Source organism: Trachurus trachurus, assembly GCF_905171665.1.
Source record: "Trachurus trachurus genome assembly, chromosome: 14".
Taxonomy (NCBI): domain Eukaryota; kingdom Metazoa; phylum Chordata; class Actinopteri; order Carangiformes; family Carangidae; genus Trachurus; species Trachurus trachurus.
This window is the reverse complement of record NC_139903.1, coordinates 25927097-25947590: the sequence shown is the minus strand read 5'-3', so window position 1 is coordinate 25947590 and position 20494 is coordinate 25927097. Positions and strand designations below refer to the sequence as shown.

Here is a 20494-nt window from a genome sequence, read left to right as displayed (position 1 = left end):
ATTCTGGCAGAGTTATACCAACGCTGCACTGCCTTAAATGGGAAACAGAGGCCCAGATCTGTGCTTTACTACAACATGGCTCTGATTAAGGCCAGATCGGTCTGCCTGTGGTTGGTTCTGAGCCACGGCCAACTGCTGCTCAGGCACACGAGCATTAACGTTGAGGTATGAATGCATCTGTGTATACCTCTCCCTCTTATGTCTGCTTTGATGGACATCCAGGAGAGCTGTTATCATTGCTAACGGTCTGGGTGGAGTATCAATCATTTTATGGTCTGTTTACAGCAGCCTGGCACAAAGAAATCAATATGAAAGTAGACACAAAGTCAGTGGAGCGTTGACAAATACACAAGCATGAGCTGCAAATACACAAAAAACAGCCACAATAAACTCATGAGTTACATGAGTGATAACGGGATAAAAACCAACATCTTCTTCATTGCAGTGTGTTGAACGAACTCACGCATACTTAGTACAGCCCTAAAGAGATGCTAGCACAGCTGTGGGCCCTCAGTCTTACTAACTTCAGTCTGCTCATACAGGTTATAATATGCAGCTCTGTGATTATAATGTGTGTCCTTCATAAATTATTGGTACTTAGTGAAGTGAACGGTGTCAGCGGGGTCACAGAAATACATTCCTCTGTGAAGTTACAGCCTGATTAGTGTGAAATGAGGATGGCTCATTGCACACACAGACACAGTTTCTGCCTGTGTTGGTTAACCTACTCCCTGAAGTGTTAATCAACAGGTCATTTATTATCAGAGAAATTCACGTGCTGCTTTTTGAGAGAATCTGCTATCATAAAATAGCGTTAATTAAAATGAACTGCTGTCAGTGTCTTTACTGCAGGATTGTTGCTACAGATGCTCCCATTATAACCAGCCAACCTATAACTTACATTTTGCAGCATGGTAGAATTTGATATTGTTCTGTTGTTGGTTGTCTCGTCACCTTCATCAGTTAGACTGAGCATCATCAGGTGGAGTGAGCAGAACAATCTGCAGCTCAGTGTCAGTATCACACTGGTTGCAACACAGTTATAATCCACGATACATGTCCTGTTTCTTTGCTTATATTGTTGGTCCTCATGCACTCTTCTCTTCTCTTCTCTTCTCTTCTCTTCTCTTCTCTTCTCTTCTCTTCTCTTCTCTTCTCTGCCACCATCTTGTGGCCAAAATGGGGAAAAAATAAATTTCTTATCCCTCCAAAAACATTGGAAATACAGTTGGGCCAACGGCATCAACTCCAGTGAAACATGATTCAATAGGTATTCTATAGAAAACTGGTTGGCAAGGCATAATTAATTTAGCTACAACCTACTGTGTTTACAGTAGTTGGAGCCCACTGTGTTAGTCTTAGTTTGTCTGCTTGATCATATCTGTAATGGCAGCCTACTGTAACTCCACTCCAATAATAATATAATAATATAATATAATAAATTATACAAGGATGCAGTGTCCTTCCTGATGAGCCTTACAGCATTTGCTCATCAAAATCTGTCTGTCTGATAAGCCTGTTTACCTACTTCTCTTGGATGTTGTTAAAGACGTTTGAGGCTTTTGCTCGTTTTTAGTCGGGGTCATAGTTTGTAGCTATTTGACATTTGAAGCCTATTTGAAAATGTAGCCTATTTAATTATTTTTCTAATTGTAAAAGTTTGCAAATGATGTGAGACGTAATTTTTATTACTTTTCTTTCTTTCTTTCTTTTTAATCACAGGTTAAAATGCAGTTAAGCTGGAATTAGTGTGATCGAAAAAAAATATTATACATTTCTTGCCAGAAAGAAAAAAAATCACACTCATCATCACCGATTGATGAGAAAAAGCGCAGTCCCTTCAATCCACACTCTGAACCTCGTTACTATCCGTAGTTTACGTCATCAAAACAAGCCGACCTCAGCAGCATGGAGAGGCACCGTCAGTGAGACAGATTTTGACCTTTCTGTTTTTGATTTTTCCTTCTTCAAGTGTCGGTGAGTTTATTTTTCTCTTCCTGCCTTCGGCGTTAATCCACGTTCATGTTAAATGAAGTCAGTGCAAAGTTTAACTGCTGCTTTTGACTGAATTTGTTTAGGAAGCTAAATGCTACATGTAGCTGCTGTTTGTCTTCACATGTCATCCTCTTATTCATAACACATAATGTTACTGTCAGCGTCCCTGTAAAGTGTGCGTTCATACCGGTTCATACTTATGCTGGTACTTATAGGTCCTACAGTTAGGTCGAGAGCTACAGGAGACAGTGGTAATAAGTAAAGTACTGTAGTTAAGCTACGTTACATTGTAACGTACATGCACTTGAGTTTCCCATTTAATATTACTTCCACATCACGATTCAGATGGAATTGCTGTGTTTTTACTTGACTACATTTGTCTGAAAAGGAAGAATTTCTTATTAGCCTGTATCCACTTGTAATAAGGAGCTTTTATTATGTTCTGGTATTGTCATTTATATGTAATTAAAAGTTTGACTTGCAAAAGAAGCTGTGGATGATTTTTTTGTTGTTGTTGTTCCTCTTTGCTGCAGGGTTGGATCACACTTTCCAGCATGTCGGTCAAGCAGGCATCGGTTCATGCCAAATGGATCATCGGCAGGGTTATTGGGACCAAGATGGAAAAAACTGCTAAAGTGCGAGTCACAAGGCTGGTGCTGGACCCTTACCTGCTCAAGGTGAACCTTAAAGCACTTACATGCTGCTCCAAAACAAGTCTTTTTTCAGTGTCAAGTTTAGGAAATGCTATTTATGCTAAACATAAACTTCACTTTATCAGTGTGTGTTGTACCACACAAAAAAGGTGACCAAGAAGTTAAACAACAAACAACATTACATACATGTTGTATGAAGATATTTTCAGCTAATAAAAATCCTAAACAACAGCTACAGTTGTGAGCTGACTACTGTGCACTGTCTATGTATATTTAAAAAAAGTCTCATGATATATTTTCTTCCCCATAGTACTACAACAAGAGGAAGACGTACTTCGCCCATGATGCGTTGCAACAGTGCACTGTGGGAGACATTGTCCTTCTCAAGGCTCTGCCCGAGGCCAGGTCCAAACACGTGAAGCATGAACTGGCTGAGGTGGTTCATAAAGTGGGTCGGGTGGTCGACCCACTGACTGGAAAGAGGGTTGCAGGAACTGAGTTTGTGGAGCCCCTGGCTGACCTCCCAGTCAGTTTGGAGGAGACGACGTTGACAGAAAAACTGAAGGAGCTCAACATCACCGCGGCTTCCAGTGGAGCCGAATCCTCGCCAGCACAAACTCCAGCTCCTTGACAGAAAACAAAACGCTGCTCTTCTGTGTAGTAATGTTAGCGCAAACACATGTTTCTGTTTCCGGTGTTCATGTAAATATAAGTTTATAAATCAGTAATCTTGTCGTATAATATATGTGTATTTTCCTCGCTGCCTGTACAGGAGGCTTGAATTGATGACACATCTTTGAGGAATTTACAATAAAATGATAAACATGCATGCATGGTGACTGTTTCTGCTCTCAGTCATGAGATCTATTTTTGAAAGATATGACAAAGTCTTAATAAAACCCACAGCACAACTCTTATCTTCTGTATAGGATACATATGTCAATGCATATTTCAATCAATATCAGTCACTGGCACAGCCTTTACTTGATGTTTTACTATGGCTTTGTATTCAGCTTTCGATAATTTATCAAGACATGTTTGATAGAAAGTGGATCTGTCCGCTAGTTAATCATTTCATTGAAATGTGCATGGGTTTATGAAAATAGTATTTTGTTTCTTCTTTTGAGAGTTGTGTAACTAATATTCAGAAAAAACAGACTCAGTTTTATTCCGTGGAAAGAAAACGGAGAATATCAGCAGACTTGTGCTTTAGTATTATGAGTTCAAATCCTGCAAAGGGAAGAGACAACTTGATCAAAGAGTGTTGTCATTTGTCAACTCCGTTGATCAGGAGCAGGTGGAAATCAAGAGTTTATGATATGCATAATCCCCTGCAGTTATTTTAAACCACTCCGTGTACATTATCACCCGACCGTCAGTATGTAAGATTAACTACACAATGTGCAGGGATTCAGGTGCTCGGGGTTACGTTGTTGTAAGTAACGTCAGCTCCTGCGGGAGCAGCCCGAGTCACACAACCTGACCGACTGACTGACAGCAGCTTTCAGGGGAAACATGGCGACCAGAGTCCTTCAGAGAGTGGGCACCGGCCTCGCACAGACCAGACACGGGCTCCCGGCGGGCGGACAGGTCACGTTTGTCGTAAGGTTAGACTTGTGCAAGTGGGAAATTGTCGGTGCGCGTGTGGAAATGTGACATAAAACGTGTTAGTAGTCGGTAGAGTCGGCACCAATGACATGGTCCGGTATGCTAAGGGGCTAAGCTAACGCTAACCTGCGGACGTCGGCTCCGCTCAGGTCCCGGTGCAGCGCAGTTAGCCCGAGCTAGCTCTAGCTCTGAAGCTGCTAACTTTACGCTAATGCTAATTACTACTCTCCCGATTTAGAAAGTTGCGAAACAACTTGAGTTTGCATTCATCCGCACGTGCTTCATACTTTTGGGAGGGACGAATCAGTTATTGTGTCCATGTGCAGATATAACACAAGTTTGTGTTTGTCACAAACTGAATATAACTTCAAGGTCAACATAACGAATCGCTGCACCGCACTACTTGTTTTGATCAGTGAGTGACACAGTTCTGGCAGATCTGTGCCCTGAACCCAGCTGTAGTGAAACATTATCGGCTAAAATACCATGATATTTCTAGAAAACATGCTCATACGTGACAGTCTTGAACGCACCATGTAAAGTGCTGCGATGCTTTCATCGGCTGTCAAACTGCCCCGTGATAAACACAAGTGATCACTGCTTGAAGCGCGTGTTCGCACTTTTAAATTAAGTTTATTTTCATAAAACTTAATGCTACTCATGTGGTCAGGCTGCTTAGTGTGCACTGATCCTCAGGTTATGTGCAGCCTGCACAGCTTATTACCTTCTCTGTCGCTGTGGTTTCTAAACAATGAATGAGAATGAGAGTCTATAAAGGTACTGTGTACTAGCTTTTTGTTGCAGAGATTAACAACAGCACAGTGCTACCTTGTGTATTTTCCACTGATCTCAGCCAACTGATTTTACACAACTTTTTTTATGAGAAACTAGTGTGCCTAACATTAAAGGTACATCAGTAGTATGTTTAGGGGTACCGTATATTTTGATCTGTACTGTATTCTTATGTCACTAGTTGAACACCTTAAAAATATGACTATATCAGCAGTATATGGGCCAGTTTAGGAATTGTATCCAATACTAACAAAACATAATGGAGATAATGTTTCTCTACTACCTCAAACATAAGTCTAGTCTAAGATTTTGTACACATGAAAAATACTATTAACAATAAGTCAGAAGGGAAGAGATTACAAGGAAACAACTCAGTGTAACTACCATTTGCTTTAGAAACTGAAATATTTTCAGTTTGCTTTTGAAATGTTGTTTTGCTCCCACTTGATCAGGTACAGGCAGAAAAAGCACCACTGATGAGCTGAGAGGCCTGACTGTGGTTAGTCAGCAGGCCAGAAATGAGCTGGGGAGCCAAAGCGCTTTAATAGAATTACAGTAATAGAGAACAGGCTACATAATTGTGTGCTGCGTTTGTGGTTAGCCAGTATTTTTATTTCTTTGTTGCGTGGCAGACAAAATGGTGGCTTTATCCAACTGTTGTTTTGTTTCTTTTATTCCACCACAGGAGCCTCTCGGCGTACCGTGAAGACAGCTGGTTCAAGTCTCTGTTTGTTAGAAAGGTCGACCCAAGAAAAGATGCTCACTCTCATCTGCTCGCTAAGAAAGAAGACCACAACCTGTACAAAATCCAGTGTATGTATTGTTTCCTACCTGGTAGTGGTGAAGCAGATAACGCTGTAAGATAATCTTAATAATTCATTTAGATGATGTGTTATCAACTAAAGTCTTGTTCTGTCTTTGCAGTTCACAATGTCAAGCCTGAATGCCTTGATGATTACAACGACCTATGGTAAGTCTCTGTGTCTGATCAAAGCTCTAGTTTTGGAAACTGCAGATATTGTTTACAGTACATATTTACATATCTGTTTGTTGTGTGTGTGTGTGTGTGTCCTCAGTGAGAAAATTTTGCCTTCCATTCATGCTGACTCTGAATACCCTTGTGAGCTTGTGGGCACCTGGAACACATGGTACGGAGAACAGGATCAGGCAGGTAAGAACGTGCATGTCTCAATGTTATATAGGTGGCACTAAGTACATACATGCAAGTGATAAATCTGCTTAAACTGACTGATACCCCCCCACAATCTTCAAAAATCAAAAGTTAAAACATGAGTTAATAATAATAATAATAGGACCAGGAGATAAAGCAATCAACGGAATATGAATTGACAACAATAATTGATTATTCAGGTGCAAAAATGCTGAACGATTCATCTGCAATATGAGGGTTCATGTTTTCCTCAAAAATGAAATTGAAGGGTTTGTTTTAAAAAAGAAGCAATTAAAAGACTGATGTTTTATAAACTAAATGATTAATTGATTAGATTGGAAGAATAAAGGCAGACTGAGGGTTTAAAGGTGGACTATATAGAACCACTTCCACAAATAAACCACTTTTCCTGGAACATCTTGTGTTACTTGGCGACGATACAGTTAGTCTGCTGCAGCCGCTGGGAAAGAAAATGAGGTTTTGAGGATTTTTTGAACTGTGTCATGTTTTTCTCTGAATGATTTTCCAAGAATACTGCAGTTGCTCCTCCTTCAGCGACGCTAACCTGCACTTTGCACAGCATTTATATTGCAGTTAATTTTAGCTGCGACTGTGCTGCACTTTTCCTGGCTGCTGTCCATTTTGTTTGAATGGTGACATTTGTCCTTCCTCAGCTGTAATCTGCCTCGAATGTCACTGCGCAGTAATATTGGCACCTGCATTCAGGATAAGCTCCAAAAGGCTGCATGAATAAAACATGCACACAACAACAGCACTGTGCTCTGACAGACTTTGTTTCCTAAACACGGTTTGTTTTAGCTTTCACTTAGTCATGTGACATTTTTATAATTAATATCCTCATTCAGTTTGGACTTTTGTCACTGGGGTCAGTTATTTGTTATTACTCTGCATTGTGGTGGGTTTGACTCTGTGTAGTGCTGAGTTCATCCTTATTATCTTTTTTTTCCTGATCTTCTTTTCATTGTTGATATTTAATCACTATATCAGCCAGTTTTTTGGTTTGAGCCTTGGTCAGAATCTGGAAACTGGATCTCATCATAGCCCCTCCACTTCGCAGGTCGTCTAGAGAAATAATTAATTATGCCTTAGAGAAAATCTCTTGCCTGAAGAAATACACCAGGTATATTTGAGAGCTGCATTATTTTTGGCTCTTCTGCTCCTTCTATTCTAGTTCACCTGTGGAGATATCGGGGAGGATACCCGGCTCTCACCGAAGTCATGAACAAACTCAGGCAGAATAAGGTAACGGGTGCTTGGATTAGCTAACTGGCAGCGGGTGACCAGTGGGCCGCCCTCTCTAGTGCACCCCTCAGATTAGACCCCACCAGCACTGTCCACTTTCTCTTCTCCCTGTCTTCTTTATCTGTGATGTTTCAGCTGGTTGGTGTGAGTGGAAATTTGGTGCCAACTTTATTTACAGCAAATCACTAATATGCTGTGAATGAGGAAAGTGCAGTAAATGGACCCAATCTCACCATATCAGTGTTGTATTGTGTTTAATCTTTTTATATTGTTTGTTTTTAGTCAAATGGCCTGAAACGTCTCCAAACATTAACTTATAAATTATTATTATTTCAAGAACATGAAATTGTTAAAAATTAAAGTAAAATCACAAGAACATTTAAACCCTTTTATGGTTGTCTTGCACCTGACTGTTGATGTTATTCATTAAAATGAGCACCAACTATTTAAATTAAGGCTGTTTTTTGACGTGTAAATTTACTGTTAACATTACAGCTCTGATTTCCTACATTACAGATGTTAGATTCAAGTTTCAAGTTTATTTATTTAATAAATGGGACAATGCATATTAATGAACATTTAAAAAAAAAAAAAAAAGTTCATATGAAAAGAGTTTGTAGGCGTACGTACGGCTAATTTCCATCTCTTGGTAGGTGTAAGACAGGAAGAGAAGAGAAAAGAGGAAGGACAATAAATTACAAAACTTTCTAACAACAACCACGATAACAACAAAATAGAATGCACAACAATACAGACTCAATCTCAATCTCTCAATCTCGATCTCAATGTTAAAATTCTATTGTGAACATGGATTGTACAGTAAAGTGCTAATTTGTATTGCAGGAGGATAATAATACAAGAGTTGATTTATGTTTGTCACATCTGGTTGCTAACTTTATGATCTCGCTATATAAACAAGGCTGTAATAATACAACTGAGTAACGTGTCCCTGTTGTGTGTCGTTGGTGTAGGAGTTCATGGACTACAGGAGAGAGAGAGGGAAGATGCTGCTGTCTCGTAGGAACCAGTTGCTGCTGGAGTTCAGTTTCTGGAACGAACCTGTCCCTCGTACAGGACCCAACATCTATGAGCTCCGATCATACCAACTCAGGGTAACTCTGATGCTACACATAAACCACATTTCTCCCATTCTGCATGGAAATGGTTGTTCTGTGCTGATGCAAACAGTCCAACGACTTACTTTCCCCTTCTCTCTCTTCATTTGCTCACCTCAGCCGGGGACAATGATCGAGTGGGGAAACTACTGGTAAGACATAACTTACTAAAACCATATTATTAGAAAATCATTAAATTAGATTCATATTTGAAGTTTATCTGAGAAGCTTAGAAGCTTTGTCTTCATTTTGTAGTTTTCATAATTACGTATCATTTAAAAAGTCCCTCACTTCTTCTTTCATTGGTTTTACAGATTGTAGCAGGTGAATATGAGTGGACGGTACTTTCTGTATATGAAATCTATGCATGACTCCTAATACATGACTAGATGCATCACACACAGTGTATAAATCTCAACTATAATCAACCTGTTTATCCTGGATTTAATATATGTGCATAGCTAATTAAACGTCTAATGACCGTGAAATTTGCCTGTTGGTGTAATGAAACCAAACATCCTTGGAGGATTGAAACAATTCTGAGATATAACATCAACATATGACGATCTGATTATGAAGAAATAATTGGGATATCAGGGAATGTCGCTCTCCTTGAACTTTGAAACCCACAATTCAAACTGGTGATTTAATCAATGCCGCTCCTCAATAACAGGCTTTTTGTTGAGTTTCTTCTCTCCTCTAACACAACTCTTTTGTGCTGTTCAGGGCGCGTGCTATTGAGATTCGCCAGCAGAACCAGGAGGCGGTGGGAGGCTTTTTCTCTCAGATCGGAAGCCTTTACACGGTCCATCACTTATGGGGTGAGCAGTTTTCTATGTTTAATGAACTGTGTCCGGAGAATATACACACTGAAGTAAGAGTTTACCACATTAGGGCATTACTGTGTTTGAAAACAAATTAATTCCTTCAGCCACATTTTCTCCACTAAGAATCACTGTGACTATTCAAGAAATGTAATTAAGGTCATGGATTTATTGGATCTAATTTATAAAGAGTGAAAACGGTAGGTGTGATGTGTGATTGAAACCTTACAATTTATTTTCTTTTAGCTTACAAAGACCTCCAGTCCAGAGAAGACACCAGAAATGCAGCCTGGCAGCGTGAAGGCTGGGATGAGGTTGTTTATTACACAGGTAACTTCCTCTGCTGTCTTTAAAATCATGTCTTCAAAATTAATGTTTCTCAAGACTATTTCAAAAATGTTATTTAAGGTTTTTATGTCACACATGCAAAGACTTGGAACAAACAGTATTGTGACACTGGGAAGAGTTTATCACTGATATTTACAGATGGATAAAAGATCTTCATTCAAGGGAAATATCAAAACAGTGTTACAAATCAGAACTCTGAACAAATTGATGAAAGCCTGACATAGAAACCTTTTGCTAAATGTGTTCCTTCTCCCACAGTCCCTCTCATTCAGCACATGGAATCCAGGATAATGATTCCCATGAAGGCTTCGCCCACGAAGTAATCTCCAACAGCGGGAACCTCTCAACAGCCACTGCATCTATCACACTGATCTGTAGAGAGCGTAAACAACCAACAGAGTGTGCGCACTGCCAGGGATGTCGGCGTAACAACAACGTGTTTTAGCTTTTGTTTCCTTTTTGTTTGTTTCTTCACTCCCCTTTTCTGTGTGGTCCTAGAAAGTCTTATTTCAGATGCTGAGGTTAAATTGATTATCACCAAAACTGTATCTGTTACTGCGGTTACTGTGTTACTGATCTATCAATGCACTGTGTGTAGGCTAAATATAATTTGATACACTCCTCCTCTTCACTGTCTCTATCATTTGAAGGGTCAGTTTTAAAAGGTTTGAAGGTTTGTCTTTTTTTCTTTTTCTTTTCTTTTTTTTATGATGATCTAATTAATTCCTTTATCAGTGTTTGAGTGTTGAGATACCAGGAGTGGAGATGAATGAAATGATTAGCAGTTCTAGTGCTGGTCACAGGGGCTGAAAATGTCTCAAAGTCTTTCATACAAATGTGTTTCACAAGAAAACTAAAATGACTTGGACGCCCTGTTGCACTACAACTCAAGCAAAAGTAACTGCCTCCAGTATCTCACAACGAAAACACTGAGCCCAGATATCCAGAAATTTGACGAGCTTCTTGAAATGTTACAGGGGATGGTCATTTTACAAAAAAAGGAGTGTGCTGTTTACAAATCAGTGTTTTATGATTGACAGTGAAGCTGGTTGTCAGAGACCGTGCCCCGTGTTGTAGGGCCTCAGACTCTAGCTTTATGTTCAGTAAGAAGTTCACCAGGTATCCACTCCTCCACTAAATACCACTTTATGTTTACATGGCTTTGACCCAGTCAGCTGATTATTGTGTGCACCAATAATTTGTTTCTGAATCAGCTGGGTGGGTCAGAGGATTCATAATGACACGTTGTGACGGTGCACTAATGCTGAAGTTCACAAACGCACCACAGAGTGTCAGCCCGGCCAGGACTGAGTTTGGTTTAGTGAACGGTCCAGATGTGGGGGGTTAAATTGTGCTGAGTCAGGAGCCTTTTCTCCCCATCTCTGTCTCCTTTATTAAACTGACCACATCTCCAGATTCTTTTTCTAACTTGAATTTTCACAACCCTTCTTGCTCTTTCTGCTGTGGAGACGGAGACATGGTGATTGAAATAAATGATTAGAAAATGTTTTTTTGATTTCAGCAGAACTAATCAGTATCTTCAGCACAAACTCTCTGTACACTGGCTGCTTTGGCCAATCCTGGATCAAGCAATGAATTAATGCCAAGCAAGTGATAGTGTGCTGAGATTAATGTTTATTTTTAATGGTCATGATCATAGATATACATAGTGGGCTTATTGACCAAGCCAGAGATATGGTCAATGTGGTATCTGTAAATGGAGTGGGGTATTCTAAATCTTATGATGATAAACAAGTGGACAGGAGATGAGTTATATCTCAGTGTGGTAAATGTGAAATGCAGTGCTTTAATAAGATTAGTTGTACATATTGAATTAAACTTCTGATGAGAATGTAAAAAAAAAGTGAACGTCTTTTTATTCATTTGTTTATTGTATGAAGTGATGATACAGTACATCATGTATTGGATACTGTGACTTGCAGCAGTTTGATCTTTTTAACTTGATCTTGACTCACTAAAAAATAAAACAAATCCAATGATATTGATCCAGTTGTTATGGAGCAAACCTGGGAGCAGCTGTCGTCTTATCCTGGCTGTCAGTCTGGTTTTGGAATAAACAGGCACTGGTTTAAAAAAAACTTCCTGTTATAAACAGACAGTACAAATCCGAGATCCCCTATTTCCTTATAAGAAACAGAGAAGTGACGTAACTTGGCCAATCAGCGCGTGTCTGGGGTGTAACTGATGCTGCCTTCACAGTATGTCGGAAATCTGATAAACCTAAATATTTTACCAAATAAATTATAATTTATAACATTTTATCTCTCCAGGACTGCAGAGAAAACCCATTGTTAATACACGAAACAATAGCTAGCTAGCTATATATAAACCTAACCCTAAAACAACAACAAAAACAAGATGCAAATGTGTAGGAACGTCACAAGTGAAGGTCTTGAATCCAAATAGTCACTCAAGGAATAGTTTTAACAAAATGAAGCACAGGTTTTTTTTTTGTTTGTTTTTTTTATAAATCTTTATTTTGAAGTAACAATTTGTTACTAGTGCAGTGGATCAGTGTTGCCAGATATGACTGACAAGAGGAAGAAGAGCCTTCCCTTGCAACAACAACTTGAAACCCATCAACAGGATGGAGGCAGCACCTGCTTACCACATGCCATTGCATGTATTCTCTACTATCTTGTAATTAATATGATCTAAAACAACAACAACAACAACAAAACATCTTGATACTAATTTCTTGTGAAGATTCTCATGCAAATATAAATGGGTTTATGGACTTGTCGCCTAATTGTAGGCGATAAAGATGTGTAAGTCATACTGAAATTTAATAAGTGTATCATAGCTGTTCTGATATAATTGTTCAAGGCTATGCCCATGACACAAATAAACTACCCTAAATGTCTGAATAAATACCAAGTGCCCAAACAATCGGGGTGTCCGAGCCCAGACGGGTTACGTTAAAGCAGCACGAGAACACGTGTGGAGCCTTCTGGAAGACGAACTCCCCTTTCGTTAGCGCCGAGCCCGAGCAGTGCAGCGGACCACCGGCGGAACCTTTTTTACTTTTACTTCGCTGGCTGTGCTGCTTCGCCATGGCTGCCGTGAAAGCTCTGAACCCGAAAGCAGAGGTGGCCAGGGCCCAGGCCGCCCTGGCGGTTAACATCAGTGCCGCCCGGGGGCTTCAGGACGTGCTGAGGAGCAACCTGGGACCGAAGGGGACCATGAAGATGTGAGTGCTGATGGAGCCCTTTGTGCAGCACGCGTGCTGCTAGCCGCTAGCAGCTAGCGCTAGCCTCAACTCACCGGCAACAGCGTAATCGCCCAGCCAGTCTATCGCCACCTGGTTACACATTCATATATTTTAAAGTTGATATTTAAGTCGTAAAGCCTCCTCTGGTTTGTTATTGTAGTGTTAAAGTGCTAAACCACAGTTTGAGCCCGCCGAGGCCTCCTGTTGCTAAACGGATAACGGATGTTCCCGGCGCACGCTGCCCTGCCCAGTCATCGTCCTGATCCGCTCAGACGGAGAGCTAACGAGAGCTAACCTCCCAGCTAGCGCTAGCACGTCGCTGTCAGCCGGTTAGCAGGGGATGCTAATGCTAAAACTGATGAGTTTAACGTCAGACGTGAAAAAGGTGCAGTCGGTGATGATTTTAGCGTCAACCGGTGTGGCTGATAAGCGACATCACGACTTTATCTCCCACCCAGGTGGATTATAACAGGAAGTGCAGACAGATATTAGCAATGACTCTGCTTCTGTCAGTCAACACACTAAACTGGCTTTATACACAATGCATGTCTGATTATACTCCCCTGCGCTGACCATCTGTTGACCATCGGTACAGTTAAGTAGCTGTCAGCAGGCTGCAGGGAAGATACCTTGTTTCTGCTCAGCCAACTTTAACCCTTCCCCGCCTGTTTGCTCCTCAGGCTGGTGTCTGGGGCAGGAGACATAAAGCTGACCAAAGATGGCAATGTCTTGTTACACGAGATGGTAAGGAAGCGTTGAGCTGTGAAACTATACTGCCTTATAATCCCCTTGTGCTCATTTCTACTGTTTTCTTCACTGTCATAAAGTGGCCACACCCATTACATAATTTGTAAGTGTGTGTGGAGATGCTACCAAAACTGCTGGCACATCTTATGGCTAAATGATGTGCAAAACAATACAATTGTTTTTGTGTTGCTAGGATTTAGTAAATATTGCTTCACAAATCTGTTTCAGTATTAATTTTCCATTTTTCATTGTAAAAATACAGAAAAAGTATAATTATTTTAAGGTACTGGGTCAAACAAACATGCTCCCTCACAGAGAACATTATAATGCTGGTTGCTAATGCCTCAGGTGCCAAAAACAGCCAATTTTAACTTTCAGTCTTTGACTGATTGCAATTCAAGTTTCCCTCTTGGGGTAATGAATTGAAGGCTGTTTCCTGTCTCAAATGAATGAATGCAGACAAGGTCCTGTTTGCTACTTGTGAAAACATTTTTTGGAGTATTTCTGCTTTTGTTATAATTAAAAAAAAAAACGTTTGTATTTGACAGTTGAAGGAATCAAACATGTATTATTCCTAACATATTGGGCCACAAAACCACTAATTGATCACAGGATATATTGATCTAAATTTTTATGCCTGCTATGTATTGCATAACAACATAACATGCTTACATTTAATTGATTTACATTTTTCTAATTTTTTAACATTAAAAAATTTGAGAAATGATCAGCGGATGATTGATTATTGCAGATAATCATAAGTTGCAGCCCTTTGCTCCTCTTCTTCTGATATTGAAGGAGACATAACCACCATAATAGCAGCCCTGGTTCTGATGCTTTTGCACCATTTTCTCCCCTTTTCAGCAAATTCAGCACCCAACAGCATCACTGATCGCTAAGGTTGCCACGGCACAGGATGACATCACAGGAGACGGAACAACCTCCAATGTCCTCATCATCGGTGAGCTGCTGAAGCAGGCCGACCTCTACGTGTCAGAGGTAAACAAGAAAAACTGCCAAGTCATTCTTAGTACTATTGTGAATGTTTTGTTTTCTAAACCTAACTTCTCATGTGGATTCACTATTTAGACCTGGATACATTTCTTTCTATAACTCACTGTGATTTCCTGCTGCAGGGTCTTCACCCAAGAATCATTGCTGAGGGCTTCGAGGCGGCCAAAGAGAAAGCCTTGGCTGTTCTGGAAGAGTTGAAGGTGACGCAGGAAATGGACAGAGAGACCCTCATCAATGTTGCACGCACTTCCCTCAGAACTAAGGTCCACGCAGAGCTGGCAGATCTGCTCACTGAAGTAAGACACCAGGGAATCGAGCCCAGTTGTCAGATGGGAATATTCCTATTCCGCTGCACTGACTTCCCTGTTACTTTGTGTGATTATTCTGTGAATTAACTGCTTTGTGTGTGTGTCTGCAGGCTGTAGTCGATGCTGTGCTGGCTATCGCTAAACCCAATGAACCCATTGACCTGTACATGGTGGAAATCATGGAGATGAAGCACAAGACTGACTGCGACACACAGTGAGTTTCAAGACAAACTTCGAGCAACAGGCATTTAATCCCTCTACCGATGGTGATGCCCAGACATCTGAAGGTTGTTTTCTTTCCTCTGTCCCTCAGGCTGATCAGAGGTTTGGTGTTGGACCACGGTGCCCGGCATCCAGACATGAAGAAGAGGGTGGAGGACGCCTATGTGCTGACCTGCAACGTGTCTTTGGAGTACGAAAAGACGGAGGTCAACTCTGGCTTCTTCTACAAGAGCGCAGGCGAGAGGGAGAAGCTTGTGGCTGCAGAGAGGAAGTTTATCGAGGATCGTGTGCAGAAGATCATCGCCCTGAAGAACAAAGTCTGTCCCAACGGGGAGAAGGGATTTGTCGTCATTAACCAGAAGGTAGGACTGAAGATGATGGACTGCTGGAGACTTGCATGGATAGATATATTAACTCACTTAAAGGGATGGTGGGGAGAGTAGGGATAGCCTCCGTAGCGTAGCTCTGAGCAGCTCGCGGCTCTGCTCCGCTGTTCTAAAAATAGCTTGCGCTGACAATTAAAGGTAACAAACCTACTGCTATGACTATAGGGATTATGGAAATGGGCCAAGACTGTTGAACTATCCCTTTAAATTTCAGAAAGGGCTTTAAAACAGCAAATATAGAGAAATGGGGAGAAAAAAGGGAACAAGATAATAAAAGAATCATGTGTGAAGTGAAGGATTTCAGTAAATGAATGGAAAATCTAGATAAAACTAGAGCCAGTTCAGTTTTTGAAGCAGCACAGATCCGTCCATAGTTGCACATTGAGACGTCTCTGGAGGGCAGAGAGTCAGATTGTCAGATGAGCTGGTGTCATGAAGCTCTTTAGACCCAAATTACCTTTCACATCCAACAGAAATAAAGCACCACAGGAGACCGGAGCCAAGAGCTCATTTAGTCCCTGGTTGGGTTTTTGTTTGGTTTGTCAGGTTAGGAGAAAAATGATCAACTGTTCTGGCAGCATCGACTCATTTTAGTCGATGTTATGTCGGAGTGACTCATCTGATTTTACATTAAGTTTCTCAGGAATTCACTCAAGTCACACACTTTTTTCACGATGAGCTGCAGTCCCACAATGTGCACAGTGAACACCCAGGGATGCCAACGTGGCTCTCCCCGGTCACTTGCTGACTGTGCAACAGTAAATCTGATCTGTACCTCTGCATTGGGAGAGCCCACTCCTCTCCTACATGTATTCAGCGGATCAGAATAATCTTCACATCTCTTGAGTCTGACATGAGCACACAAGTGAGTCGTTGATCATCCTGAATGGAAGTTTGATCTCCTCGCTGTGATTTCTCCGTCATGTAGGGTATCGACCCGTTCTCCCTGGACGCCCTCGCCAAGGAAGGCATCGTGGCCCTGCGCAGGGCGAAGAGGAGGAACATGGAGAGGTAATGAAGATATTTTCTCTCTGATGATTTAAGTGGCTTTTTCTGTACAGTGGAAATGTGGTTTTCTACTTTCTCTAAAAGAAGGGAAAACAAAAAGCAACAACAGTGTGTTCTTCCATTGGCAGGCTCACCCTCGCTTGCGGCGGCATCGCCATGAATTCAGTTGATGACCTCACATCTGAGTGTTTGGGAGAAGCTGGGTTGGTTTACGAGTACACACTGGTGAGTGTTTACCTCTCTCAGCCTGTTTGTGTGTTTATTTGTTCTATAAATGATGAGGCAGAGCTGTTAACTGTCCCCAAACCTGTTTGCAGGGCGAGGAGAAGTACACATTCATCGAGAAGTGTGGGAACCCTCGTTCAGTCACCCTGCTGGTGAAGGGCCCCAACAAACACACCCTCACACAGATCAAAGATGCTGTCAGGGACGGTCTGAGGGCAGTGAAGAACGCCATCGAGGACGGTAAGACACGAATCAACCTGAAGCTGTGACTTGTCCTCTATTTCATCTCAACTGCCTTTAATTGATATTACAGTGGAGAGAGAGAGGCAGGAAATGTGGAGGCAGAGAGGGGGAATGACATTAATTGACAGTAATTTTTTATAATAAATTAGTGTTATTTTCCGAAAGTCATAACTACTCTACACGGCAGTCTTCAGAAGGTCGTTTCTTGTTGCCCCCATGTAGAACAAATGCAAAACAAAAAACAGTTTATTATAGAGCGATGGCTGCATGGAATTCTCTGCTGAGATTTTTGATGCGAGAGGGTAGTGCAGCCTCTTTTGAACGGGGACTAAAGATGTATTTATTTTTACAAGGAGTGACTCTTTGACCGTCAGAGACGGTTGCATGTCACAAATAATGCATGATTTCTGTTTCTTTGTTTATAGTTTGTAAATGAGATGTGAGCTTTTTTATGTTTTGTGTTGCTGCTGTCCACTGTATGAATTATAATGTTCTGTGTTAAATTCTGAAACAGAAATGTTTGTAAGATGTTTTGACCCCACGAAGAATAGCTGCTGTCTTGCACAGCAGCTAATGGGGATCTAATAAACATACAAACAAACATGCAGGAAAGGGCGGCCCAATGCGGGATTTGAACCGGGGCCGCCTGCAGTGAGGACAATAGCCTCAACATTATTGTACTAATAGATATTTGGTTTGTTTTGCCATCAACATTTTATTTGCACTTTTCCTTTAACTCTAGATTTATAGTCAATAACCAAATTAACAACCCATCCTTAACTTAACCCATTCATTTATCTTTGTCCTCTTCATCTCTTATCTAATATCTGAAGTCAAGATGAGTTCATATCGTCTTTACTAAAGTGCAGTTGGTCTCATTTGCACAGCGAACACCCAAGGGTGCTCACACCGTGGCTCTCCCTGGCCTCTCATGTCTGTGCTACAGTGACTCTGGTCTTCTTCCTCTGCATTAGGAGAGTTTCAGTCCCTCCTACATGTATTCAGCTGATCAGAACAAACTCACTAAAGTGTCATTTCATCGGTGCTGCTCCCACTGTGTCTTACTGTGCTAAGGGATTCCTCCTTTTGTTTCTCTGATGAGCCTCTTTTCATCTCTTCCTCTTCAGGTAGCGTTGTGTCTGGTGCAGGTGCGTTGGAGGTGGCAGTGGCAGACGCTCTGGTAAAACACAAACCCAATGTGAAAGGCAGAGCCCAGCTGGGAGTCCAGGCATTCGCAGACGCTCTGCTCGTCATCCCCAAGGTGAGAGACTCCCCTGTTGTGCTGCTGATGTCATCCCCGGTCCTCTACCGAACCTAAGAAAAATATTTAAGCTGATTTGTTGTCTGTTTGTATTAAGATGATGAATTATCATCTTCTTTTGTAGGTTTTGGCCCAGAACTCTGGCTACGACCCACAGGAGACTGTGCTGAAGCTGCAGACGGAGTACAAAGAGTCTGGTCAGCTGGTCGGAGTGGACCTCAGCACAGGTCAGAACCACAGCACGCTGTTACATATGTTTTCCCTCTGCCTGTTCCAAGACACTTACAAAACATCATGTAGCCTACACACTGTCGTACTGATGTCCAGCTGCATTACATTAGAAAATGACTCACCTGTCGCCAATCACAACAACTGGACAGTAAAAACAGTTTGTTGTAAATTCACCTGCCTCATATGACAAAGGAACATGAACTGTCCTACTCCTGCACAGCTCTGGTTGTCTTTTTGTGCTAATTAGAGTTTAAGATTAATATTGTAGGAATGTTTATCTTTATTACACCTTTAATTTAAATGATTCTTTATTTGTAATTAACTCTGCATATTCATGAACATACAAAACATTATGAGAGCTACTTTCCATCTGTAGTCCCATGGTCCACAAATGAAATTACATTAAGACCAAAACAAAACAAACGATAAGCATAGTACAAATACAATATATCACACAATGGTTACATTAGTGGGAAGGAACAAAAAATGGAGAGATCTTAAAGTGTGTTTATCTGACAGTAAATGTCCTAATTGCAATTTGAGATTCACTAAAGTGCATTATCAGGCAGTATCTGTCATAAAGTGCTATTTTTAAAGTGCCTACTGTTGTAAATAAAAAAAATAAACTACCCTTCATGTTCACAGAGCTGGTTTTACCTTATCTAATGAAAACCTGTTGTCTTTCAGGGGAACCCATGGTGGCCGGCGACGCAGGTGTATGGGACAATTACAGCGTGAAGAAACAGCTCCTCCATTCATGGTGAGATGACTCTTCTCACAGGAGTAGTGGATTATTTACCGTTGTCTTTGTTCTTCATCTCCTCATCAACACATTTGTCTGCTTCTCTTCACAGCACGGTCATCGCCAGCAACATCTTGTTGGTGGATGAGATCATGCGAGCTGGAATGTCTTCTCTCAAAGGTTAAAGGTCAACAGAAGAAGCTGCAATCGTTTTTTCATACTCACAGGGATAGTTGTTTACCTTGATGGTCGAGTCAACGTGTTCCCGCTCCTGGCACTCTGAAGCACCCCAGTCTGATGGACAGCCTGCTGTCAACACTGCGGCATCCATCCCAGCGTCCGTCAGAAACCATTGTTATGCTAGTCATGGTCTTCTTTTTCATGGATTTGTCAACGCCTCTCTGATTGGTTTATTTATGAGATTTTGTTCAAAGCACTGACCTCTGCCACTCAGTTCTGTTTCTACCCATTAAAGGTTTTCTTGGCTCCTGAAAGAGTTGATTGAATTTTTTTTTCTGTGAAGAGTGAATTGATCAAAATATCCTCTGCTTAGAAGAATGCATGTACATGATGTATGTATGTTATGAACCATATCCACACTAAAACAATGACACAACTAGTGGTGAAACGAGTGCATTTACAGAAATACAACGCTTATGCTACCAAGTGTTTTCTGCTACTGCTACGCTCTAAGCAAAAAAAAAATATTTAAAATATTAAATATTTACATACTCTATTAGAAGTATGAGCATTAATTTACAGATCAAGTTACACAGAAAACTTACAGAATAAACTCATGAAATATCTGTTGAGAGCAGCTATAGATGTTAGCTTTGACTTTATGCAACTCTCAGACTGATGCATCTGTAATCCAAATTGCTTTCTTCAATGTTGAAAACGAAGTGTGACTGTTTAGCCTGATATTGTGCATCCTAATATGCCCTGCTGATTGCATTTTATAACATGTCAGTTCAATCCAAAGGTAATGGTTTCTTTGACAAAGGTTCATGATCTTTTTTCCTTCTCTTTTCAAATGTAAAACGGACATAACACAAAACATTCAAGTCGAGAAACGAACCCTTTAAAAAATATTTTAAAAAAGGCGG

At 40.9% G+C, this 20494-nt stretch overlaps 3 protein-coding genes across 3 annotated transcripts; all 3 read left to right on the top strand.

Annotated features, from left to right (window-relative positions):
* The first annotated feature begins 1878 nt into the window (after positions 1–1878).
* Positions 1879–3475, top strand: mrps17 (mitochondrial ribosomal protein S17). The gene is made up of 3 exons (XM_083986169.1): positions 1879–1977; positions 2529–2672; positions 2959–3475. The coding sequence occupies exons 2-3, from the start codon at positions 2550–2552 to the stop codon at positions 3277–3279; spliced, it is 444 nt and encodes a 147-aa protein (XP_083842295.1). The 5' UTR covers positions 1879–1977; positions 2529–2549; the 3' UTR covers positions 3280–3475.
* Positions 3476–4049: 574 nt separating this feature from the next.
* LOC310997525 (protein NipSnap homolog 2-like) lies at positions 4050–11633 on the top strand. Its single transcript, XM_083987248.1, has 10 exons — positions 4050–4255; positions 5734–5861; positions 5973–6018; positions 6125–6219; positions 7412–7482; positions 8454–8594; positions 8718–8749; positions 9324–9418; positions 9668–9751; positions 10028–11633. The coding sequence occupies exons 1-10, from the start codon at positions 4164–4166 to the stop codon at positions 10090–10092; spliced, it is 849 nt and encodes a 282-aa protein (XP_083843374.1). The 5' UTR covers positions 4050–4163; the 3' UTR covers positions 10093–11633.
* Positions 11634–12743: 1110 nt separating this feature from the next.
* On the top strand, positions 12744–19876 carry cct6a (chaperonin containing TCP1, subunit 6A (zeta 1)). The gene is made up of 13 exons (XM_083986851.1): positions 12744–12980; positions 13682–13745; positions 14613–14747; positions 14885–15058; positions 15181–15284; positions 15384–15654; positions 16607–16689; positions 16815–16911; positions 17004–17151; positions 18282–18415; positions 18540–18642; positions 19334–19406; positions 19501–19876. Exons 1-13 carry the CDS (start codon positions 12844–12846, stop codon positions 19571–19573), a joined length of 1596 nt encoding a protein of 531 aa, XP_083842977.1. The 5' UTR covers positions 12744–12843; the 3' UTR covers positions 19574–19876.
* The last annotated feature ends 618 nt before the right edge of the window (positions 19877–20494 follow it).

Coding starts and splice junctions, on each gene's coding strand:
- mrps17 (XM_083986169.1), top strand. CDS start 2,550: ATGTCGGTCAAGCAGGCATCGGTTCATGCCAAATGGATCATCGGCAGG. Junction 2,673..2,958: donor TGGACCCTTACCTGCTCAAG/GTGAACCTTAAA, acceptor TCTTCCCCATAG/TACTACAACAAGAGGAAGAC.
- LOC310997525 (XM_083987248.1), top strand. CDS start 4,164: ATGGCGACCAGAGTCCTTCAGAGAGTGGGCACCGGCCTCGCACAGACC. Junction 4,256..5,733: donor CAGGTCACGTTTGTCGTAAG/GTTAGACTTGTG, acceptor ATTCCACCACAG/GAGCCTCTCGGCGTACCGTG. Junction 9,752..10,027: donor TGAGGTTGTTTATTACACAG/GTAACTTCCTCT, acceptor CTTCTCCCACAG/TCCCTCTCATTCAGCACATG.
- cct6a (XM_083986851.1), top strand. CDS start 12,844: ATGGCTGCCGTGAAAGCTCTGAACCCGAAAGCAGAGGTGGCCAGGGCC. Junction 14,748..14,884: donor CCGACCTCTACGTGTCAGAG/GTAAACAAGAAA, acceptor TTCCTGCTGCAG/GGTCTTCACCCAAGAATCAT. Junction 18,416..18,539: donor CTCTGCTCGTCATCCCCAAG/GTGAGAGACTCC, acceptor CTTCTTTTGTAG/GTTTTGGCCCAGAACTCTGG.